Raw genomic sequence first — 18,720 nt, forward strand, 5'->3', positions numbered from 1 at the left:
AGAAGGATATAATAACCAACATTCATTGCATAGTTACAATATGCTATATTTGAAAACAAAGAGGCCAACAGCCTATTTGTGGAATCTACTATAAAAGACAGCACATAGAGAATGAGTAAAGATATCAACTCCGAAGAAAATTAAACAAAACATTTACTGCAGAAAACATATATATCTCTTTGAAGAAAATTAAACAAAACATTTATTGAATTCATACTATATTTCTAGACTGAACCTGCAGGGTTAAGGGCCAGCTCCACGTGGTTATCGAGCACTTGAAATGGAGCTAGGATGAATTTACATGTATTAAAGCTGTGAAATACACCCAGATTTTGAACTTAATATAAAAAAAAGTAAAATACCCTGTTCACAAATTTTGTATTGATTACATGTTAAAAAGATATTTGTATATAACAGGCTAAATAACATAACCTGTGTTATTAAAATTAATTTTATCATTTCTTTTTACTTTTTATAATAAGGCTATAAGAAAATTTTAAATTACATGTATGGCCTGTATTATATATCTATTGGGCATTTGGTTTAGGTTTTGGAGGTAAGAGAGAATAGTAACAAAGAATTGATATAAGCTTAAGTCCTCCAAACTGTAAGTATTATGAAATGGAATTTTTCTCTCCTCTCTCTCTCTGTCTGTTCCCCCTTTCTCTCTCTCTCTCTATATATATACCCATAAAAACGTGTTTATGTATATACGTGTATATGATATATATTACACACACGCACTGCTCATGGAAAGGAGAGAAACATGCTACACTTCATAATATACAACATATAAGATTATTTTATGACTAGACAAATTCTTCAATATGATGTCAACTTTGTGGATGATGGAAAGAAAGCAAATCTAAGGGAAAATCACAGGAAAAAATTATTTTCCTTCAAACTGAAATCTAAAGTTTCACTTAATCAAAAAAAAAATAGAGAGAGAGATCTAACCACTTAGTTTCAGAGGTATGCTAAATACCAAGTCTATGTGGTAAGGAGAATATAAATTTCCTGATGAATTAACAGGAAGGCTATTAAAATATTACATGTTGACATCTGGTGTCTTCTAGACACCAGTTTATGGATCCTGTAAACAGGTATCAGTTTACGGATACCTGTCATATTGTTTTGATCAACTTTATATAACAGAAGTGAGGTCTTTAACTGATTCTTCTAAACGAAGGCTAGTCCACCATCTAGAAGAAAATTACTCCATAAAGTTTACATCAGATATCTGGAAAAGTCACATTTATAGTCATGGCTACTATCAGCTGTCAAGCCCAAGAATATTGAAGAAAACCAAGAATTTTTAATATATGCTGGTTAATTTATCATCTAAGTGACATATGTAGGATAACAAAAAATTGAAATGCTTAAACAAAATTCTATATTTTAAAAAGTCTTTTTTCTCGCTTTACATTTATTTGTAAAATATATTTGATTTGAAGTGAGAAAGCAAATAAAATAAGAACCATAAAAATAGAGTTGCTAAATAAAAGTACATACTAACAGACCAACTACTTAACAAAACTGTTTTTTCTTTTTTTCCTGTTATAGATTATTTTAAAAATCAGTTTAATTTTTTTAAAGCAGTAATATATCTTATCTTGCTTTGTACTGAAAACCAGTTAAATCACTATTCCAGGGTTTCTCAACCTTGACACTATTGATATTTGGGGATGGATAATTCTTTGTTGTGGGAGATGTTTAGCAGCATCCCTGGCCTTATCCACTAGACGCCAGTAGCAACCTCTTCCTCAAGTTATGACAACGAAAAATGTCTCAACATTGCGAAGTGACCCCTGGGGGGATAAAAATCTCCCCCACTTGAGAACCACTGATCTATTCCTACCCAAAATACCTTGCTATTGGTGAAAATTACTTCAGAACTTCCTAAACTGCTCTTCTTCAGTTTAGGGGTTCTTCATAGGAGAGTCCCTGTATGGATTCAGGAGGAAGAAAAGTAAACTTCCTGCAACCATACGCAGACCTGGGTATGTTCTTATTTGTAGGTGTGCACTGGCATGTTTTCTAAAGAAAAGACCTGTGATCTGATGAAATGTTCTTTTATCAGATCCTAAAAGAATTACCAAAAAGCAGCAATTAAAAGGATTAAGAATCAGTGTTTCAACTAAAATATTAAATGTGCCATAAAGCTGTCTTTTCAAAGATATAAACAATTGAAGACACTATTTTATACACAGCAAAAAATTTACCTGTGCTCTTGGTTATCAGCAAGATTGTTTTCACCACCATTCATTCAACAAACATTTACTGAATAAATACTACATGCCAGATACTATGTTATTAACATTTGAAAGCTAAACTTAATTCTAGCTCCATCGCCAAAGGAAAAATAAACAAAACTCAACAACAGTGTTATAAAGTCCATATTTATTGTAATAACCAACTGGCAATTTTTTCTGCTTATCAAATGTTAATAACAATATTTTATTTTTAAAAATACATGACTTATAATACTAGTATCTAAAGTTAAATAAAACAAACATAATTTACACTCTTGGTAAAAAACAGTAACAAAAATCTTTTAAAAGAAAAAATTCTAAACTAATAAATTACTTTCCAGATAAATTTCTTTCCATCTTTTCCTTCCTTTCCTGTCTTAAACAAAACAAATGTACTGAATGACAAACTTATGTTTTAGATACTCTTATTATGGCCAGAGGATATCCAATTGAATAAAAATAAATAAATGAAATAACCTAAAATTAAGTAACTAGCACTGTGCTTGAACACAATAAAAGTGCAATAAACAGTTCCTTCCCTTCCCTTTCTTTCCATCCTCAAGAAGTTCAGTCTCATTTCCAATAAATACTACATCTCTTAGATTTCTCTTTTGAGTTATCTTTTAGGTGTTACAAAATAAAAAAAGTTGTCTTTTAGATTTACAAAACAAACCTAAATAACTAAATAGCTAACTATATGAAATGTTTGAATAACTACATAATTCAATAATCTACGTAAATATTTCTTTTTTTAAGTAAAAAATCACTAAGTATCCTATTATCCCTATAGTGCAGTTCAGAGTTTGGAGGGCCAATATTCACTTTCTGATTACACAACTGTGATAAACAACTTGAAGAGCTATTGCATTCAAGAAGTGGTGTGGGGGAGCAGATGTGGCTCAAGCAGTTAAGTGCCTGCCTCCCAAATGGGAGGTCCCAGTTTTGGATCCTGGTGCTTCCTGAAAAAACAAAAACAAACAACAAGCAAAACAAACGAAAAAACCAACTCAGGGAAGCCAATGTGGCTCTGTGGTTGAGCGCCAGCTCCCCATATACAAGGTCCTGGGTCTAATCTACAGCCCCCAGTACCTTAAAAAAAAGAAAGAAAAAAAAAAGTGGTTTGGGGCTAATAGATGCTAATGCAATCAATAAATATATAAGGAGTGGCTAGAGAAGAACATGTTTGCTTCAAGATTACCAAACTCAATAAGGATAGAATAGGTAAACTGATGCTTAAAAAGATGTGGTGAGGGAAGCAGATATGGCTCAACCAGATAGGCACCTGCCTACCACATGGGAGGGCTTAGGTTCGGATTCCAGTGCCTTCTAAAGAAGACAAGCAGGCACCACCCAGTACCGAGCTAGACGCTGCACCACTGCAACAAAGCAAGCAGATACCTAACAAGCAGACACCTAAACAAGCAGACACCTAAACAAGCAGATACCACAATTCAGCAGACACCACAGCCCATAAGGAGCAGAATGTGACTCAAGCCATGGAGGTCCCGGGTTCAGTTCCCAATGCCTCCTGGAGAAGGCGAGCAAAAAATGAGCAGACAGACAAGAGAACCATCTAGGGGTGGGAGAGGATAAATTAAAAAATAAATAAAGTTAAAAAAACAAAAAAGATTTACTCAAATATTTACAAATAAATTTAAAAATAATTGTGTCCATAAATGAACATACCACCTCAAGTAATCATTACCATCATATCTAACAAAAAAAAAAAAAACCCAAACTGCTTAGAAACAGAATGTTCCTAGTACGTAATTTTGATTTTTTAAAATTAAACAAAACAATTGTTTTTCTGTTTGTTTTATATACTGACTGTAATTGATTAAATAATACTACATGAAATTATACTTCAACAGAGAGGTAACATTACGTTGATGATGGTAAATTACACAGAAAAATTCTAAACATATAGTATCAGACTTTCTGGGTGGGAAAAAGCAATTGCAACACAATATGATGCATATCACCAAGGGTATGAAAATTCATTCCATTATTTATATATTTACCTGTACAGCAAGAGAAGCTGCATTGTCAGAAAGCAAAATTTGCTCTCCTATGGAAATACAATGAAAGGACCAAGTCAAAAGCATGATTGCTAAACAAGTAAAATATAAATATAGTACTTTTCTTTTAAAAATATTCTTATTTTTTTAAAAAATAGGTACAGCCTTTCACCAAAGTAATTATTAAGTTCTATAATAATGCTATTGTGTAATAATTTTGGCTAAATTATCCTATAATAAAACAGAACCATTTTCTCTAATAGTTTTAATCATTTTTCTTATTTTATCAGCAATATATAATTAAAAATCTCTCATTTAAAATACTCATTTTTCAAGTTTTCAGAAATATTCCTCTCCTTTTTCATTAAAACTCAGTAAAATAAGTAAAATAGTATCTGTTCAAACCTCTGTAGTTAAAAGTAAAAGGAATCACAATCATATAAAAGCAACTTGCAGTTAATATTGTGCAGTGTGTCTAGGTCTGTCACACAAAAGAAAGATGACAAGTTTGCTGCAATAAAAATTCCATGCTTAGAAAACGAGGGTTGCTGCCTATTAGTCTTCATTACTTTGCAGTCTTCTGACAACTGTAGCAGGCTGCTGAGCCCCAAATGGGGTCCATAATGTGATCTGATGATATATGAAGAGCTGCTAAAGGGAGCCTGAACTATCCTAGCCTATACATTTTAACAGTTCCTTTTTACTGAGAGCCCACTTTACCACAGGACTCAAAAATCTGCTGTCTCAGCTATTGGTGCAGTAAATCTGCCAACTGTGCCTGCAACCACATCATTTTACACTGCCTACAGCAGCCAACATAATGAGTCAATAATAAACTAAGGACCTTATAGACCATGATACAAGTTTAGGTAAAACCTCCTAGACAAATTATACAAGAAACCCCTTCTCTATGTTTTATGTTCTTTTCCAGTAAATTATATTAACTGAGAGATTTTTTTAAAAAATAAATTTTTATATGAAGCCATTTTTATTTGTGAACAAGTACCTACCTTTTAGTTGCTGATATAATGTAGCATTTTCAGGCCATGGTTCTGTAGCTGTGGAAACAAAAGAGTGATAATCAATAACTAACCAAATTAATATGCATAATTTACCTAGTGCATTGAAAGCCAATTGTCAAAGTTACCTTAAATATGGTGACTAATCACACACTACCTTTATAAGTAGATTAGATAATGTTTTTTAAATGCATGTTTGTTTACTGTTTGGTGGTGGTTTGTTTCTTATGGGGAGGAGATGGGAGACATCTTACCCATTAAAAAAAAATGAGGATTTTTAAAAAATCAAATAGCCTATATATTACTCTTGCTTTAGTCTCCTTCAAATATACACACATCCAAATATATCCATATATATACTACTCATACACATAAACACACCTATATAAAGATACTGAATTTCAATTCACTAAAAAATAGTGAAACTTAATAATTTTAACATTTTACTGCAAACTTTTAAGAAGGTAAATTTCAGACAATCTGAATGAATCAATATATTCCTATCAAGCTGCGCATCTTTTCTAATCATTAAAACCTGATAGTACTTAAAAATACAAAGTACTCCTATTACATTTTAGAACACTTCATTGCCTTGCCTTTCCCCCCACACCTACCCGCCCCACAAAAGCTAAGCAAAGTAGCACGATGCATCAATAAGGAACATGAAAGAAAGCTGATAAAACTAATTTTAAGTCTGAAATCAGCGCTTGATCTTGACCCTTTAACCTCTCATCTAGAGAAGACTCCAGCTACAAAGAGAATCTTTCAATTCCTGGAAAAAGCACTAAATTGGAATTTTGTCCAATCAACTGCACTTAAGTAGCAAGGGCTCTGCTGACAGAACATACAGCATATCATTTGTTGAGTTCTTCTTTGTAAAAACCATAAAACATCAGAATTACCAATACTGATAAAATAACTACTTTTGCTCTCAGCAAGAAAATTAAATATATGAGATTTTATAATAATTTGTATTTTTCTTATTGTGTTTATATTAATCCAGGCTGTTGCACTGCACAGATTATTATTTTTGTGATATAATTCTGCCTGTTTGGGTTTGTTAGGTTTTTTTTGTATAAGAAATTTATACAGGTGATGTATTTTTTTTTTCTTAAGACATCATTTAAGATACTCTACAACAGTACTGGGGGGGTCAGGGAGGATGGACTCCTTAATGTGCTTTTACTTATGCTTAAGAATGAAAAAAGGGAAACGGACTTTGGCCCAGTGGTTAGGGCGTCCGTCTACCATATGGGAGGTCCGCGGTTCAAACCCCGGGCCTCCTTGACCCGTGTGGAGCTGGCCATGCGCAGTGCTGATGCGCGCAAGGAGTGCCGTGCCACGCAAGGGTGTCCCCCGCGTGGGGGAGCCCCACGCACAAGGAGTGTGCCCGTGAGGAAAGCCGCCCAGCGTGAAAAGAAAGAGCAGCCTGCCCAGGAATGGTGCCGCCCACACTTCCCCTGCCACTGACGACGACAGAAGAGGACAAAGAAACAAGACGCAGCAAATAGACACCAAGAACAGACACAACCAGGGGAGGGGGGGGGGAATTAAATAAATAAATAAATCTTTTAAAAAAAAAAAAAAAAGAATGAAAAAAAAAAAAAACCAACCCAGCAGCATGACCATAAATTATAATGTTATTTTTCTTTTGTTTTGTTTTGGTTACACAAAATTAAACAAGTACTTAGGGATAATACTACATGAAATCATCAAGCAAATAATCGACCATACATATTTGTATGCTGTTTCCCACAATATTATGCATATAAGTAAAGACTATTGGATTTCAACTCACAAACCAAAAAGGTAGTGTGACTGAATGTTTATTTTACTGCAAACTTTTCAGCAAAGTAAAATTTCAATAAAAACCAATTAACCTGTATAACAGTTTTTAAAATAAAAGTTAGGAAAACAAAAACAAGCTGACATCAGTGAATGCTCAAAAATAATCTTTTAGGATAAATTACATGGTCAGCACACCATTTACATCTATACTAGAAACAATACAATGAGGTTCATTAATTATATGAGCCTAAGTCATTAGCAATTCAATTAAATGCATTATATTAATCTTATTAAAGCAAAAAGCATAGTACAAAATATACAAAAATTTCAAGAGTAAATATAGAACTAAGTTTCTTTTCTTTTTTCTTTTTTTTTTTAAAGATTTATTTTTATTTATTTAATTCCCCTCCCCTCCCCCGGTTGTCTGTTTTCTGTGTCTTTTTGCTGCGTCTTGTTTCTTTGTCCACTTCTGTTGTCCTCAGCGGCACGGGAAGTGTGGGCGGCGCCATTCCTGGGCAGGCTGCACTTTCTTTCGCGCTGGGCGGCTCTCCTTACAGGGCGCACTCCTTGCACGTGGGGCTCCCCTACGCGGGGGACACCCTTGCGTGGCACGGCACTCCTTGCGCGCATCAGCACTGCGCATGGGCCAGCTCCACATGGGTCAAGGAGGCCCAGGGTTTGAACCGCGGACCTCCCATGTGGTAGACGGACGCCCTAACCACTGGGCCAAAGTCCGTTTTCCCAGAACTAAGTTTCTTGAAGGCACAGATGTCTTATGTATACTACACTATACCATGTTTTACATACAACTGAGGTTTATTAACTGTGTGTGAGGAAAAAAAGGGATATTTGATTAAACCTACCATCCCATTCCCTAAACAGTCTGGCTAATCAGTTTTAATGAACCTACTACCACCAAGTATGCTAAGGTAATGGAATATTCTAATTAAATATTCTTAACATAAAACTGAATGTATTCTAAGTATTCTAAATATATATATATGGTAGTATTCTCTACCAAAAGTAGTTTTAATTTTTGCTTAGCTGTTTGGGCTATATATTACACACAGATTACAAATTTTCAAAACAATGGAAAAACATACACTTAAGCATTAAGTATATGCTGAATATAATTTAAGCATTACTTTGATCAATCAGAAACTACATCACTACTCTGTAGTATCACAGGGTTCTCATTTGAGCAACGTAGGGTTTAGAAGTTTCAGTTGAAAGTTAATTTATCATACCCAAATGGATTCTCTAGATAACACATGCAAAAGTAATGGACTCCTACAACATATTAACTGATGGCAAATACGAATAAAGAAGCTGCCTACAAATACCAAAAACTCTATTAACCTTCAGGTGTGGTGTATGGGGGTGGAGATGGGGTGGAATGGTATATTTTACTTGATACAATGTTCTAGCTCAGAAATGAGTATAAAGTCTCAGAAAGTAAACTAAAACTACCAATGTTTTCTTCATAAAGAACCTATCTCTTAAAAACAGAAGGCAACTAGACTGATAGAAATCTATGTAACCATGTTATTTCAGTTGCTTGGAATTCTAGTGGATCATGGCTCAATAAACAAGAAATGTGCAAGGAATGTGCACGGAATAACTAGCTACCTATCTCGCCCATAGGCAGTTCTGAGTATAGAAATGTTACTCATTTAAATACATCATCTAAATGAAACAACTCAAATAATTACATTTTAAGCATGGCATGGGAGAAGAAATCGCTAGTGCGTCATTTGACAAGAGTGCCAAAAGTGAAAATCCTAAATTGGGTGGCATAGCAGTGGATCCACTAATCCACCATGCAGGTATCATTCTAGGAAATGAGCTCTAGAACTGTCTTCATCAGTAAATCCATGAATCATGAACAACATTATTATCTACATGTAACTAAGTAAAAAGGTTATTTCTTGATTTGGGTAATATTAATTAGGGTCTTTTATCAATAACATCTACAATTTGAAAGACATTCAAAGTTCAAAAGAATAACTTCTTCCCCACTCTTCTCTTTCCCAGGATCAGGCAAGTCAATACCTATCCCTTGCTGCTGTCTGTGCATAAAAGGGGATAAACAAAGAGTTCAAACTTACGATACTACAATAAATCTTCAAAAATTTTAAAGATTTTCACCTTTTACTAGTTTACTTCAGTTAACCTGAAATGTTCAGATCACAGACTACTCCAATAGTGAATAAAATTTCACAGCTCACCTATCCTACCTATTCTCAATTCTACCACCAAAATTCCCTGATGTGAAGTATCTTTTTAAACCTTTTAGGAAAGGCCAGCCTTAGAATAAATAAAGGAAAACTAAAGTTTCTGAAAGGAGTTAGACAGGAAATGGGAGTTGAAGGAGAATGTTTATCCAATATTATCAAGGCACAACTTACTAGTATTATTAGCCATTCATGTACCCTTGCACAAAGAAGAGTCCTCCTCTATTCTGGTGAAATAATCCTCTTTGACTAAAAAGAAGGTAGGGGAAGAACACACATGATTTAATGAGGAAGATGGAGATACCTGCCTACCCACCTACCTAACAACAGGACCTCCATATCCAAGCGGAGTACAGGGGAACTTCAGTACTCGTCAATAATTGGTTCTGGGAGACATGACAAGTATCGAAAACGATGAGTACCAAACAAATTTTTCCCATAAGAAATAATGTAAATAAAGTTAATGCATTCCCAAACCAAAGTCAACAACCACTTTTAAGGCAATATGTAAAAATATAGGGTTGTTTATCATTACTTTACATGAGAAATAAAGCTAAAAATTAATAAATATTACATTATATAAAATAAAAACTTCATTTTACCTGTACTAAGAAAAACCCATGGCCTAATGGGATGGGGAGGGAAATGGTGAGGAAGAGAGGTTAAGAGGAGTGTTGCTTAGAAGGAAAGCCAGTAGATCACTGGGCACTTGTACTTCAAGTGTTCTTTCTCTTTGCCTTTTTTCAACTTACACCACAGGCTCTGTCACACACTTTGTCACCTTCACTAAAAACTTATCCAATGAGGACTGCTTCCGTATTCTTCTCAGAATTCCTCAAAAGTGTTAAACTGTTTAGTCACTCAATAAATTCACATTTATGTTTGTCAGAGCTTTGTCCAGATGGTACTTCTCCACAAAGTTTTGAACTTTTTGCCTATTTTGCACACATTTCTTTTATTAAGGAACTGGGGACATCCTCCCTTATCTCCTCACCTGAAGAAATCTCTTCAGCCACCTCATGTTGCTGCTTCTTCTGCAGTTCCTGCAGCTCCTCAGTGCTGAGCTCTTCACAATGTTTCTCCATTAATTCCTCAACATCAGCATCATCGACCTTCAGATCCATGGATTGGCCCAAAGATACAACCTCTTGCACAACTGTACCCTCTGTACCTGCAGGCTGAGGGTCAGCCTCAAATCCTTTGAAGTCTCTCAGAGTCACAGCTTGTCAAACTCCTCCATGCCGAGTGCATTGTCCTACAACCATGATCTTGAAATTCACTGACAATTCATCAGCAGCCTTTTCATTAGCACTTGCTGCCCTACCATGCCTCACAACACTATGGATACCAGTTCTCTTTTTACAATTATCAAACCAGCCATGGCTGGCCTTAAAAACTTCAACACTTTCATCATTCTTTTCAGGTTTGTTTTTCAAAAGACGGGCATGCAACACTTGCTTTTCCACATACCATGGCTTCCAGTATACTGTTGCTTCTCATTTATCCAAATTAATAACAGCTTTTCAACTTCGAGTGTTTGGGAACACTGCTTTGTTATGGCTTTAACTCCTTTCGCAACATCAGCCTTTTTTATTGCTTCTTTATTCATAATGATGGTGGAAATTGTTGTAGGCATACGGTATTCCCTGGCAAGATCAGTTAATGTGAATACCACTCTCATACTTACCTGCTACTTCTTTTTTTTGCTCAATGGCGGTGCAAAGTAATTTTCTTTTCTGCTCAGTACTATTACTACTCATTCTCTCAGGACCCATGATGAGGAAAAAAAAAATGCAAAAATATACAAAATGACCAGAGAAGCTTAAATAAGACAGCAATGGGATGTGCACAAGGCAAAAGCTACCATGTAACTAATAAGTGACCTTTTGTTTAGGCTGGAAAAGGTAGCAAATCACAAGGGTAGCAAATCACAAGGCAACCAACACCAACAAGTTCTAGCTTGCACATCAAGTACCAAATGATGAGTAGTGGGACAAAATGTTTGCATAAAAATGTACTGAGTGCCAAATTTGATGAGTTTCAAAGCCACTTTGTACCAAGGTATGGCTGTATTTAAAATTCCCCCAATACACTTCATTTTTTCTCACCTTCGTGATTTTGTTCAAACAATTCCCCTCAGCCCAGAATACTCTTTCACCTCCATATACCCTAATCCTATACCTTTTTCAAGACCAAGTTTAAACACTACATTCATTAAGAAGGCTTTTGGAACAACACAAATCTAATTTCTCCTTTATCTATACTGTCCCTAGTAGTTTGTACTTCTCGTGTCATATATTATTTTCTACTTTATTCTATTTTATATCAATATCTTATCTCCCTTTCTAGGCATTAAGTTCCTAGAATGTGAAAAATTCTTATGGTCCTGAGGTCATTTATTAACAACTTAGCTTTCAATTGCTCAAAACAGAATATGGCAATTTCAAAAATACATGCCAAAATATTTTAATTTTTTTTTTTTAATCTAGGCAGCATTTAAAGCTAATACCTTCATTGCAAGAGTTCCGAAGTAAGCTACCCACCTTTCAGAAACTAATTCTTTCAGGATAAAGAAACTACTGTATCATTTTCATATCCAAGCAACAATTTACTCTAAAGTACTCTAGTGGCCTGTATTAATTCACTCTTTAAAATTAATTACTACGGTAACCTCTTATTTTTTTTAGTGTAGCATTTTTTTGTGATCTATATATCTTTAAAAAAACAATCAAATTTTTAAAAATTAATTACTTGTATGTATAGTTATTTAAAAAGATAAACATAAAATTCAGCATCACATTGGTGTGATGACAAGTAGTAGTAATGTGCTATGTGGTTACATTAAAAGCACAGTGATTGTGTAACCAGTTACTATGACTGGTGGTTTTTGTAAACTAGGTTCAATTTTATACTAGCCAGAATACCTCATCTGTAAATACAATGTTTATGACTTCATTGAAATACAGTTATTGTAAAAAGAATATGAAGCCACTGGCTGACTTATGCCTTCTGACCTATTCTTGCCTCATTTTTTGTAAAGGGGTTAGGCTTTTTTTGGGGGGGGGGTTAATAAGGGTTTACAGCTAGAATTTTTTTTTTTAAGATTTACTTATTTTTTTATTTCTCTCCACTTCCCTGCCCCACCACCCGTTGTCTGCTATCTGTGTCCATTTGCTTGTGTATTCTTCTGTATCCGCGTGTATTCTTGGCAGTGGCACCAGGAATCTGTGTCTCTTTTTGTTGCGTCATCTTGCTGCAGCAGCTCTGTGTGTGTGCAGCACCACAGACTGCGCTTTTTTTGCGCGGGGTAGCTCTCCTTACAGGGCACACTCCTTGCGCGTGGGGCTCCCTTATGTGGGGGACACCCCTGCGTGGCACGGCACTCCTTGCACACATCAGCACTGTGCATGGGCCAGCTCGTCACACAGATCAGGAGGCCCTGGGTTTGAACCCTGGACCTCCCATGTGGTAGGTGGATGCTCCATCCATTGAGCCAAATCTACTACAGCTAGAATTTAGAATGCCAAAGTTCTATTTATTAAATAAAAAAAAAGTTTCACTGTTAATGGCTAGTACTTCTCCACTGGAAAAAAAAAGTTTGTTAATCTCTGAATTTGTATTTTCAGAGTAATAAATTTTTTATAAAATGAAAAAAACTTTACAATTATTTACTAGCAAAAAAACATTAATTTTTCTCATTTTTATAAAGAAAAATATATTCCTATTTTATAGTTGTTTAGTTAGAACTAAAAAAAATCAGATCGCCTCAAACCTAAGCTTGTATCCAATTAACATTATTAAAAGTCTTTTGGGAAAAAGTGATTTGGCTCAACCAATAGTGTCCGCCTACCACATGGGAGGTCCAGGGTTCAAACCCAGGGTCTCCTCATCCGTGTGGTGAGCTAGCCCACGCAAAATGCTGATGCGCACAAGAAGTGCTGTGCCATGCAGGGGTGTCCCCCGAGTAGAGGAGCCCCACACACAAGGAGTGCCCCCTATAAGGAGAGCTGTCCCGTGCGAAAAAAGTGCAGCCTGCCCAGGAGTGATGATGCACACATGGAGAGCTGAGGCAGCAAGATGATACAACAAAACGAGACACAGATTCCCCGTGCCGCTGACAAGAATGCAAGCAGACAAAGAAGAACACACAGCAAATGGACACAAGTAGCAGACAATGGGGGGGTGCGGGGGAAAGGGGAGAGAAATAAATTTAAAAATTTTTTTTAAATCTTTTGCCCACTTAACCCTTTACCTGCTTTCCAATTTTGCCTAGTCCTAGACCCTGATTATTTTCCATTTAGTGTCTCCTTTACCAGGAGCAAACAAGATGCCTCTTAAGGTTTCAGTCTTTTGCAGAAATGTAGAGTTTTTTATTCAAATGAGTATTTTTCAAAGAAACCTTCTCCACTCCTAACTTCCATTGGAGGAGAAGAAAAAAAAAAGAAAGGACACATACTGTTGCACTTCTGAAAGCCAAAAGAAAAAATAATGAATAAATAATTGTTAGAAAGCATATGTACAAAAGCAATGTTCCCAGACCAAAAACACATATTTGCTTCTCATTTATTTGAATTGTCTTTAAACTACCTACTATTTTTTTATGATTTATCAACCAATACAATATACAAAAAAAATCAATATTCTTTATGACATTATAATTTTTAGTTAAATAACTACTTGCCAATAAATTCACATATATAAATACAAAGATCTCTTCCAAGCTCCATATTTTACTTGCAGTATTCTCTTAAGTAACAAGTTGGGTGATAAAGTCATTCTGATGGCAGGTGATCTATCTAGTCCATTCAATTCAGGATATTTCAGAATATGAAAGTGCTGTGACCTAATAAACAAGTCATAATTCCAAAGTCCATCTCTTGATGATCTAATCTAAGAGGAAAAGAGAAGGGCCATGAAATGAAGTGCCCTCTTTTTTCTTTAAGTTCCGCATTCTTAATGTACAACATGACTCCTCTGGCATATGAATATAGGTGAAGACATAATTTGTAGAATAATGGGCATTAATATTACACACTGCTTCAGTTCTGTCATATTTCCAATCCATCAAATTGATTAATGCTATAATAACTACACAAACCTATCATTTGTGCACTAATGAAGTCAAACCCAGTTTATTCTTAGGCAACTAGTTTCCAAAAGCTCATAGATGTCATCTCTTCAGCCAACCAAGACTACTGAGATGTTTTTATATAAAGGAGTAAGAAACGTGATGGCTTTCTGCCAAAGGTGCAAATGCAAATACTACAAAATGCTCAAAATGCATTTGGCAGCTCTTTAATATGGACAAGTTACTGTAAGACATAGAAAAAAGAAGGAAATAAATAGACTAGTTTGACATAAATACTATAGAGATGCTTTCAAGTGATATCAACATGGACACTCAGTTCAAAACCCAACCAGTTTTAAGGCAGTTATGATATGAAGGCTACATTTAAAATAAATCTGAAAAATATTTAGACTTAAAATGTGATGCTATAGCACTTTATCAAAACTGGACTTTCAAGGGCTATACGTTACATTCAATGGTAAATCAACTTAAAAACTCTAGTACGATTCAAAGATACCTACATCCCAGGTAATACTGATCATGAAATGATCAAATAGTAATACTTGTGAGCTACTGTACCATAGTTTAATATTACATAGGATGGTTAAGCAGAAAATGACTCTTCCCACAAAAGGAGTTTAAAACTTCAGCAGTCAGAGGTCCTGGTTCACATCAAAAAGTGGCTCATGTTGAAGAATAAAGACACACAGTGTCATGCTTTCTTCTCCATAAACCTTTACAACAGGTAGCCAGCATTTTGTAACATAGTGGTAAGGCTACTTAAAGAATACATTAACACTTCTCCAAGCAAGTGCAGTTACAAAGATTAAGGGCTCTGAAGCAAGAAGCAAGAATTCTGGGACAGACAGTAGACTGGAGACACAATGCAAAAGGATTGCCGGACTCTTGGAGAAGATTCCAACCAAAACTATTCCCTTGGCTAACAAGTTATCATCAGTCCTTTCAGAGAAAAAAAACTTGTTGACTGACACTGAAACCCACTGTATATCCTTTAATGCTTGTTGCATATAATTACGTATGATAAAATATATACAGTTCTCATTTCAGAAAGTGAATTTAACCACATTCTACAAACCTGTTTTATTATTCATTCAATAAATACTAACTGATGCTTATAATTGCCAGATATCTTTCTATATGCTAAAGATACAAACATAAAGAAAATTAAGTCACTGTCCTTAAAAGACTTACCCTCTAGCGTTCTCGTGTTACCACGTGGCCTATCTCCATATTTGTTACCTTTATGTGTCAAATTTTAAAACCCCAAGAAATACATTAAACATTTAGTAACTAATTCTAATTCTCATCCACTAGCCAAGCCAGAATCTCAAACTGATGAATAAGCACAGTAAAAATAACAATTATAATGTCTAATGAAAAAGCAGACAGTAATTTTGATGTTATTTCCTATTGACAAATTTTTAAATTCATAAAATAAGAAAATTAGAAACATTACTTAAAATTCATGAACATCAAACCATTTTCCTACAACCTAAAGACTAATAATCAAAAGAAAAGAATCCAACAAAAGGTCAGACCATTGAAGAGTCAATTACCAAAATTACCTTACAGAAACAAATACTCAAGTCATGAAGGCCTCTTCTTCGGGCTTAACAACAGACAAAATGATACGATTTATTAGGGTATAATTCTAGTTAGAGCTCTAGGTTGACCCAGGTAATGAAATATGACGCATAGGGGGAAATTCCATTATAATCTAAGGATACCATATCAGCTAAGATAAATACGTACATCAGAGTCATTCTTAAAAATACAGAGGCAGGTTAAGTCATGAAGAAATTTTTTGGTTCACAAAAGTTTTTAAAGATAAAAATATATAATCAGCACAAAAACTTAGTTAAGTGTATAAACACAATGAAATGCATTTTATGTTTTCTATTTTGATAAAGCAGTTACAGTTAATGGGAATTGCCAAGACAAAACAATTGTTTTTATGAAAAGAAACTTCTTTATTACTAACCAATCAAATTTCATTTTTATTACTGGTATAAAAGAATTCAAAACCATGATTTTTTAATAAAATGTACAAAAATAAGAAAAGTGTTCAAGAACAGAGGATCATTTATGAAGAAATAAAAAATTAAAGATGTATTTTTCTGACTGCCAAAGCAAATACCTGGCTTCTATATATAAATGTCCGTGGCAGAATGTGCTGAATATTATAACTCCTATCTTTGACCAAAAAATGAGAAGCCTGAATTTTCAATAGCATCTCCATTTGATAAATTCAGTCCATCTGGATAACTACCTGCTAATCAAAAAATTTCAAAAATGTTAAGAAATCTGATGGTGTTTTCTTTCAATTTTCACTCAAATATGGAAGGCTTGAGCTAACATTAATAACTCAAAAGTCTTCACAGAAATAAGACCGACAAATTTTATGGGACACTGATCACCAAAATCTTTTAAGCTCAAAACTAAAAACCATGTAATTTCAGAGTAGGAAATGTTAATAAAGCATGCAAGAAAATTAAAACTCAAATTATAGCATCACTGTGGACTATTTCAAGGTCATACAAGCCTTTCAAGTGATCTTAACATCATATCAAAGTTTTGTGTTTTTTTTTTAAAGATTTATCACACACACATTGTCTGTTCTCCATGTCCATTTGCTGTGTGTTTATCTGTGTCTGCTTTGAATTCTATTAGACAGCTCCAGGAACCAATCCTGGGACCTTCCAGAGTAGGAGAGAGGTGCTACTTCTTTGTGCCACCTCAGCTCCCTGGTCTGCTATGTATCTTATTGTCTCTCTCTTCTGTGTCTTTCTGTTGTGTCATCTTGCTGCACCAGCTTTCTGCATGGGCCAGCACTCTGTGCAGGCCAGCACTCCTGCACAGGCCAGGCCGCCGCACGGGCCAGCTTGCCTTTACCAGGTGGCCCCAAGTATTGAACCCTGGACCTCCTATATGGTAGATGGGAGCCAAATCACTTGGGCCACATCAGCATCTCTCAAAGTTTTCTAAAAGGTAACAAAACATTTTCTCTAAGAAGCTGGTTTCCATACTATTCATGAATACATCATGACAAAATAAAACAACCCACATTTGCCATCAACAAGCTCTGCTTTGCCTCTAATCTGAGTATAACCTATTTTGTCTTTGTTTTGCTTCACCATCTGCCCATTCAATATTAAGTTCATTTGCGTCAAGGTTATAAGCCCTACAAAGACTATTCACATAACAAATGCAAATGAAAAAAGCGTTCTCTAAAATGTGATAGCCAGTTCAATACCTTAATAATTTCACAGTATGTTCCTTAATATTCCAGAATTCTCAGAATATTGAGGAAAATTTTCTAACAAAATATCTTTATTTTCAAAAACAAAAGACTTGAAGGCATTGTATTTTTTTCCCAATTATCAGCTGCAATTATCATCAAATATTTTGATATGTAGAAGTCTTCACCATCATCTTCATTCTGTCCTCAATATACCTTGTGAGCAAAAGCATCACTTCTATTTTCCAAAGGACTTTTAGCCAACATTTTCTACTTCTTAGAGCCTCTGGAACCCTTCTAAAATGCTGTAAAGTCCAGATTCTCCAGCAGTCATATAGAGGGGACATAAAATAGAAACACTTCACTACTGATATTAAAAAAAAGTTTTTAGACATGCCTGTTTTCATCATACTTGCTTACAAGTTGCTTACATATGAGTTCCATGGAACACATTTTCAAAACTACTTTCCTAGATCATACCATAAATTAATGCTCTTGCTAGAATGAAGTTAATACATTTAAATAATCAAGTACTACCCAATGCCTACAGTGAAATTAACAGAATATTCCAAGTCATCTTTTTCCACCCCTTATATAGTTTACTGGACTTCTAAATAAAGAACAGAACAGATAATGGTCCCAATTTCAAAAGATCAATAAATTACAATAGATGAAATTAACAAAAGTGCTTAAAATATAGCAAGGCATTGGTAAAACAAGAAGATAATTCAGAAAAAAAATGGTATAAGGGTAAATAAACATGAAGGACACTCTGGACAATCCAAAATGGTAATTAGATAGTAAAAAGTAACATCCTCAAAGGCCTCCTTGCTATAAGGAGAATAGCCCTTGGGGAATAAAAGGAACAACACAGAGACCACCATGGTTTTGCGAATTATGTACCACTCTATACTTGGTCTTTTAATATACATTATAAAATCTCCTTTTAAATAAGGAAACCAAAGCCTAGAATGGCGTGCCAAGATCACAGAACAAGTAAAAGGCAGAGCAGAGCCTAGGACCCAGTTTTTGTTTTATTTTGTTTTAGATTTTTCTTTTTACAGATTTTATTTATTTATTTC

At 34.8% G+C, this 18,720-nt stretch overlaps 1 protein-coding gene across 3 annotated transcripts in view; it reads right to left on the reverse strand.

Annotated features, from left to right (window-relative positions):
- The window catches only part of MTX2 (metaxin 2), a 62,393-nt gene that overhangs the window by 33,632 nt on the left and 10,041 nt on the right, over positions 1-18,720 (reverse strand). The window contains exons 1-3 of one of the 3 annotated variants that reach the window (XM_058300604.2): positions 9,632-9,697; positions 5,281-5,328; positions 4,274-4,320 (exon numbers count right to left, since the gene is read on the reverse strand). In XM_058300604.2, coding sequence (XP_058156587.1) covers positions 4,274-4,320; positions 5,281-5,328; positions 9,632-9,650 — 114 coding nt within the window. In that variant the 5' untranslated portion in view covers positions 9,651-9,697. Of the gene's footprint in view, positions 1-4,273; positions 4,321-5,280; positions 5,329-9,631; positions 9,698-18,720 lie in introns of those variants that run through there. The other 2 variants (XM_058300603.2, XM_071216244.1) reach the window with 2 other exon arrangements.

This window comes from Dasypus novemcinctus, chromosome 7, assembly GCF_030445035.2.
Source record: "Dasypus novemcinctus isolate mDasNov1 chromosome 7, mDasNov1.1.hap2, whole genome shotgun sequence".
NCBI classification, from domain to species: Eukaryota; Metazoa; Chordata; class Mammalia; order Cingulata; family Dasypodidae; genus Dasypus; species Dasypus novemcinctus.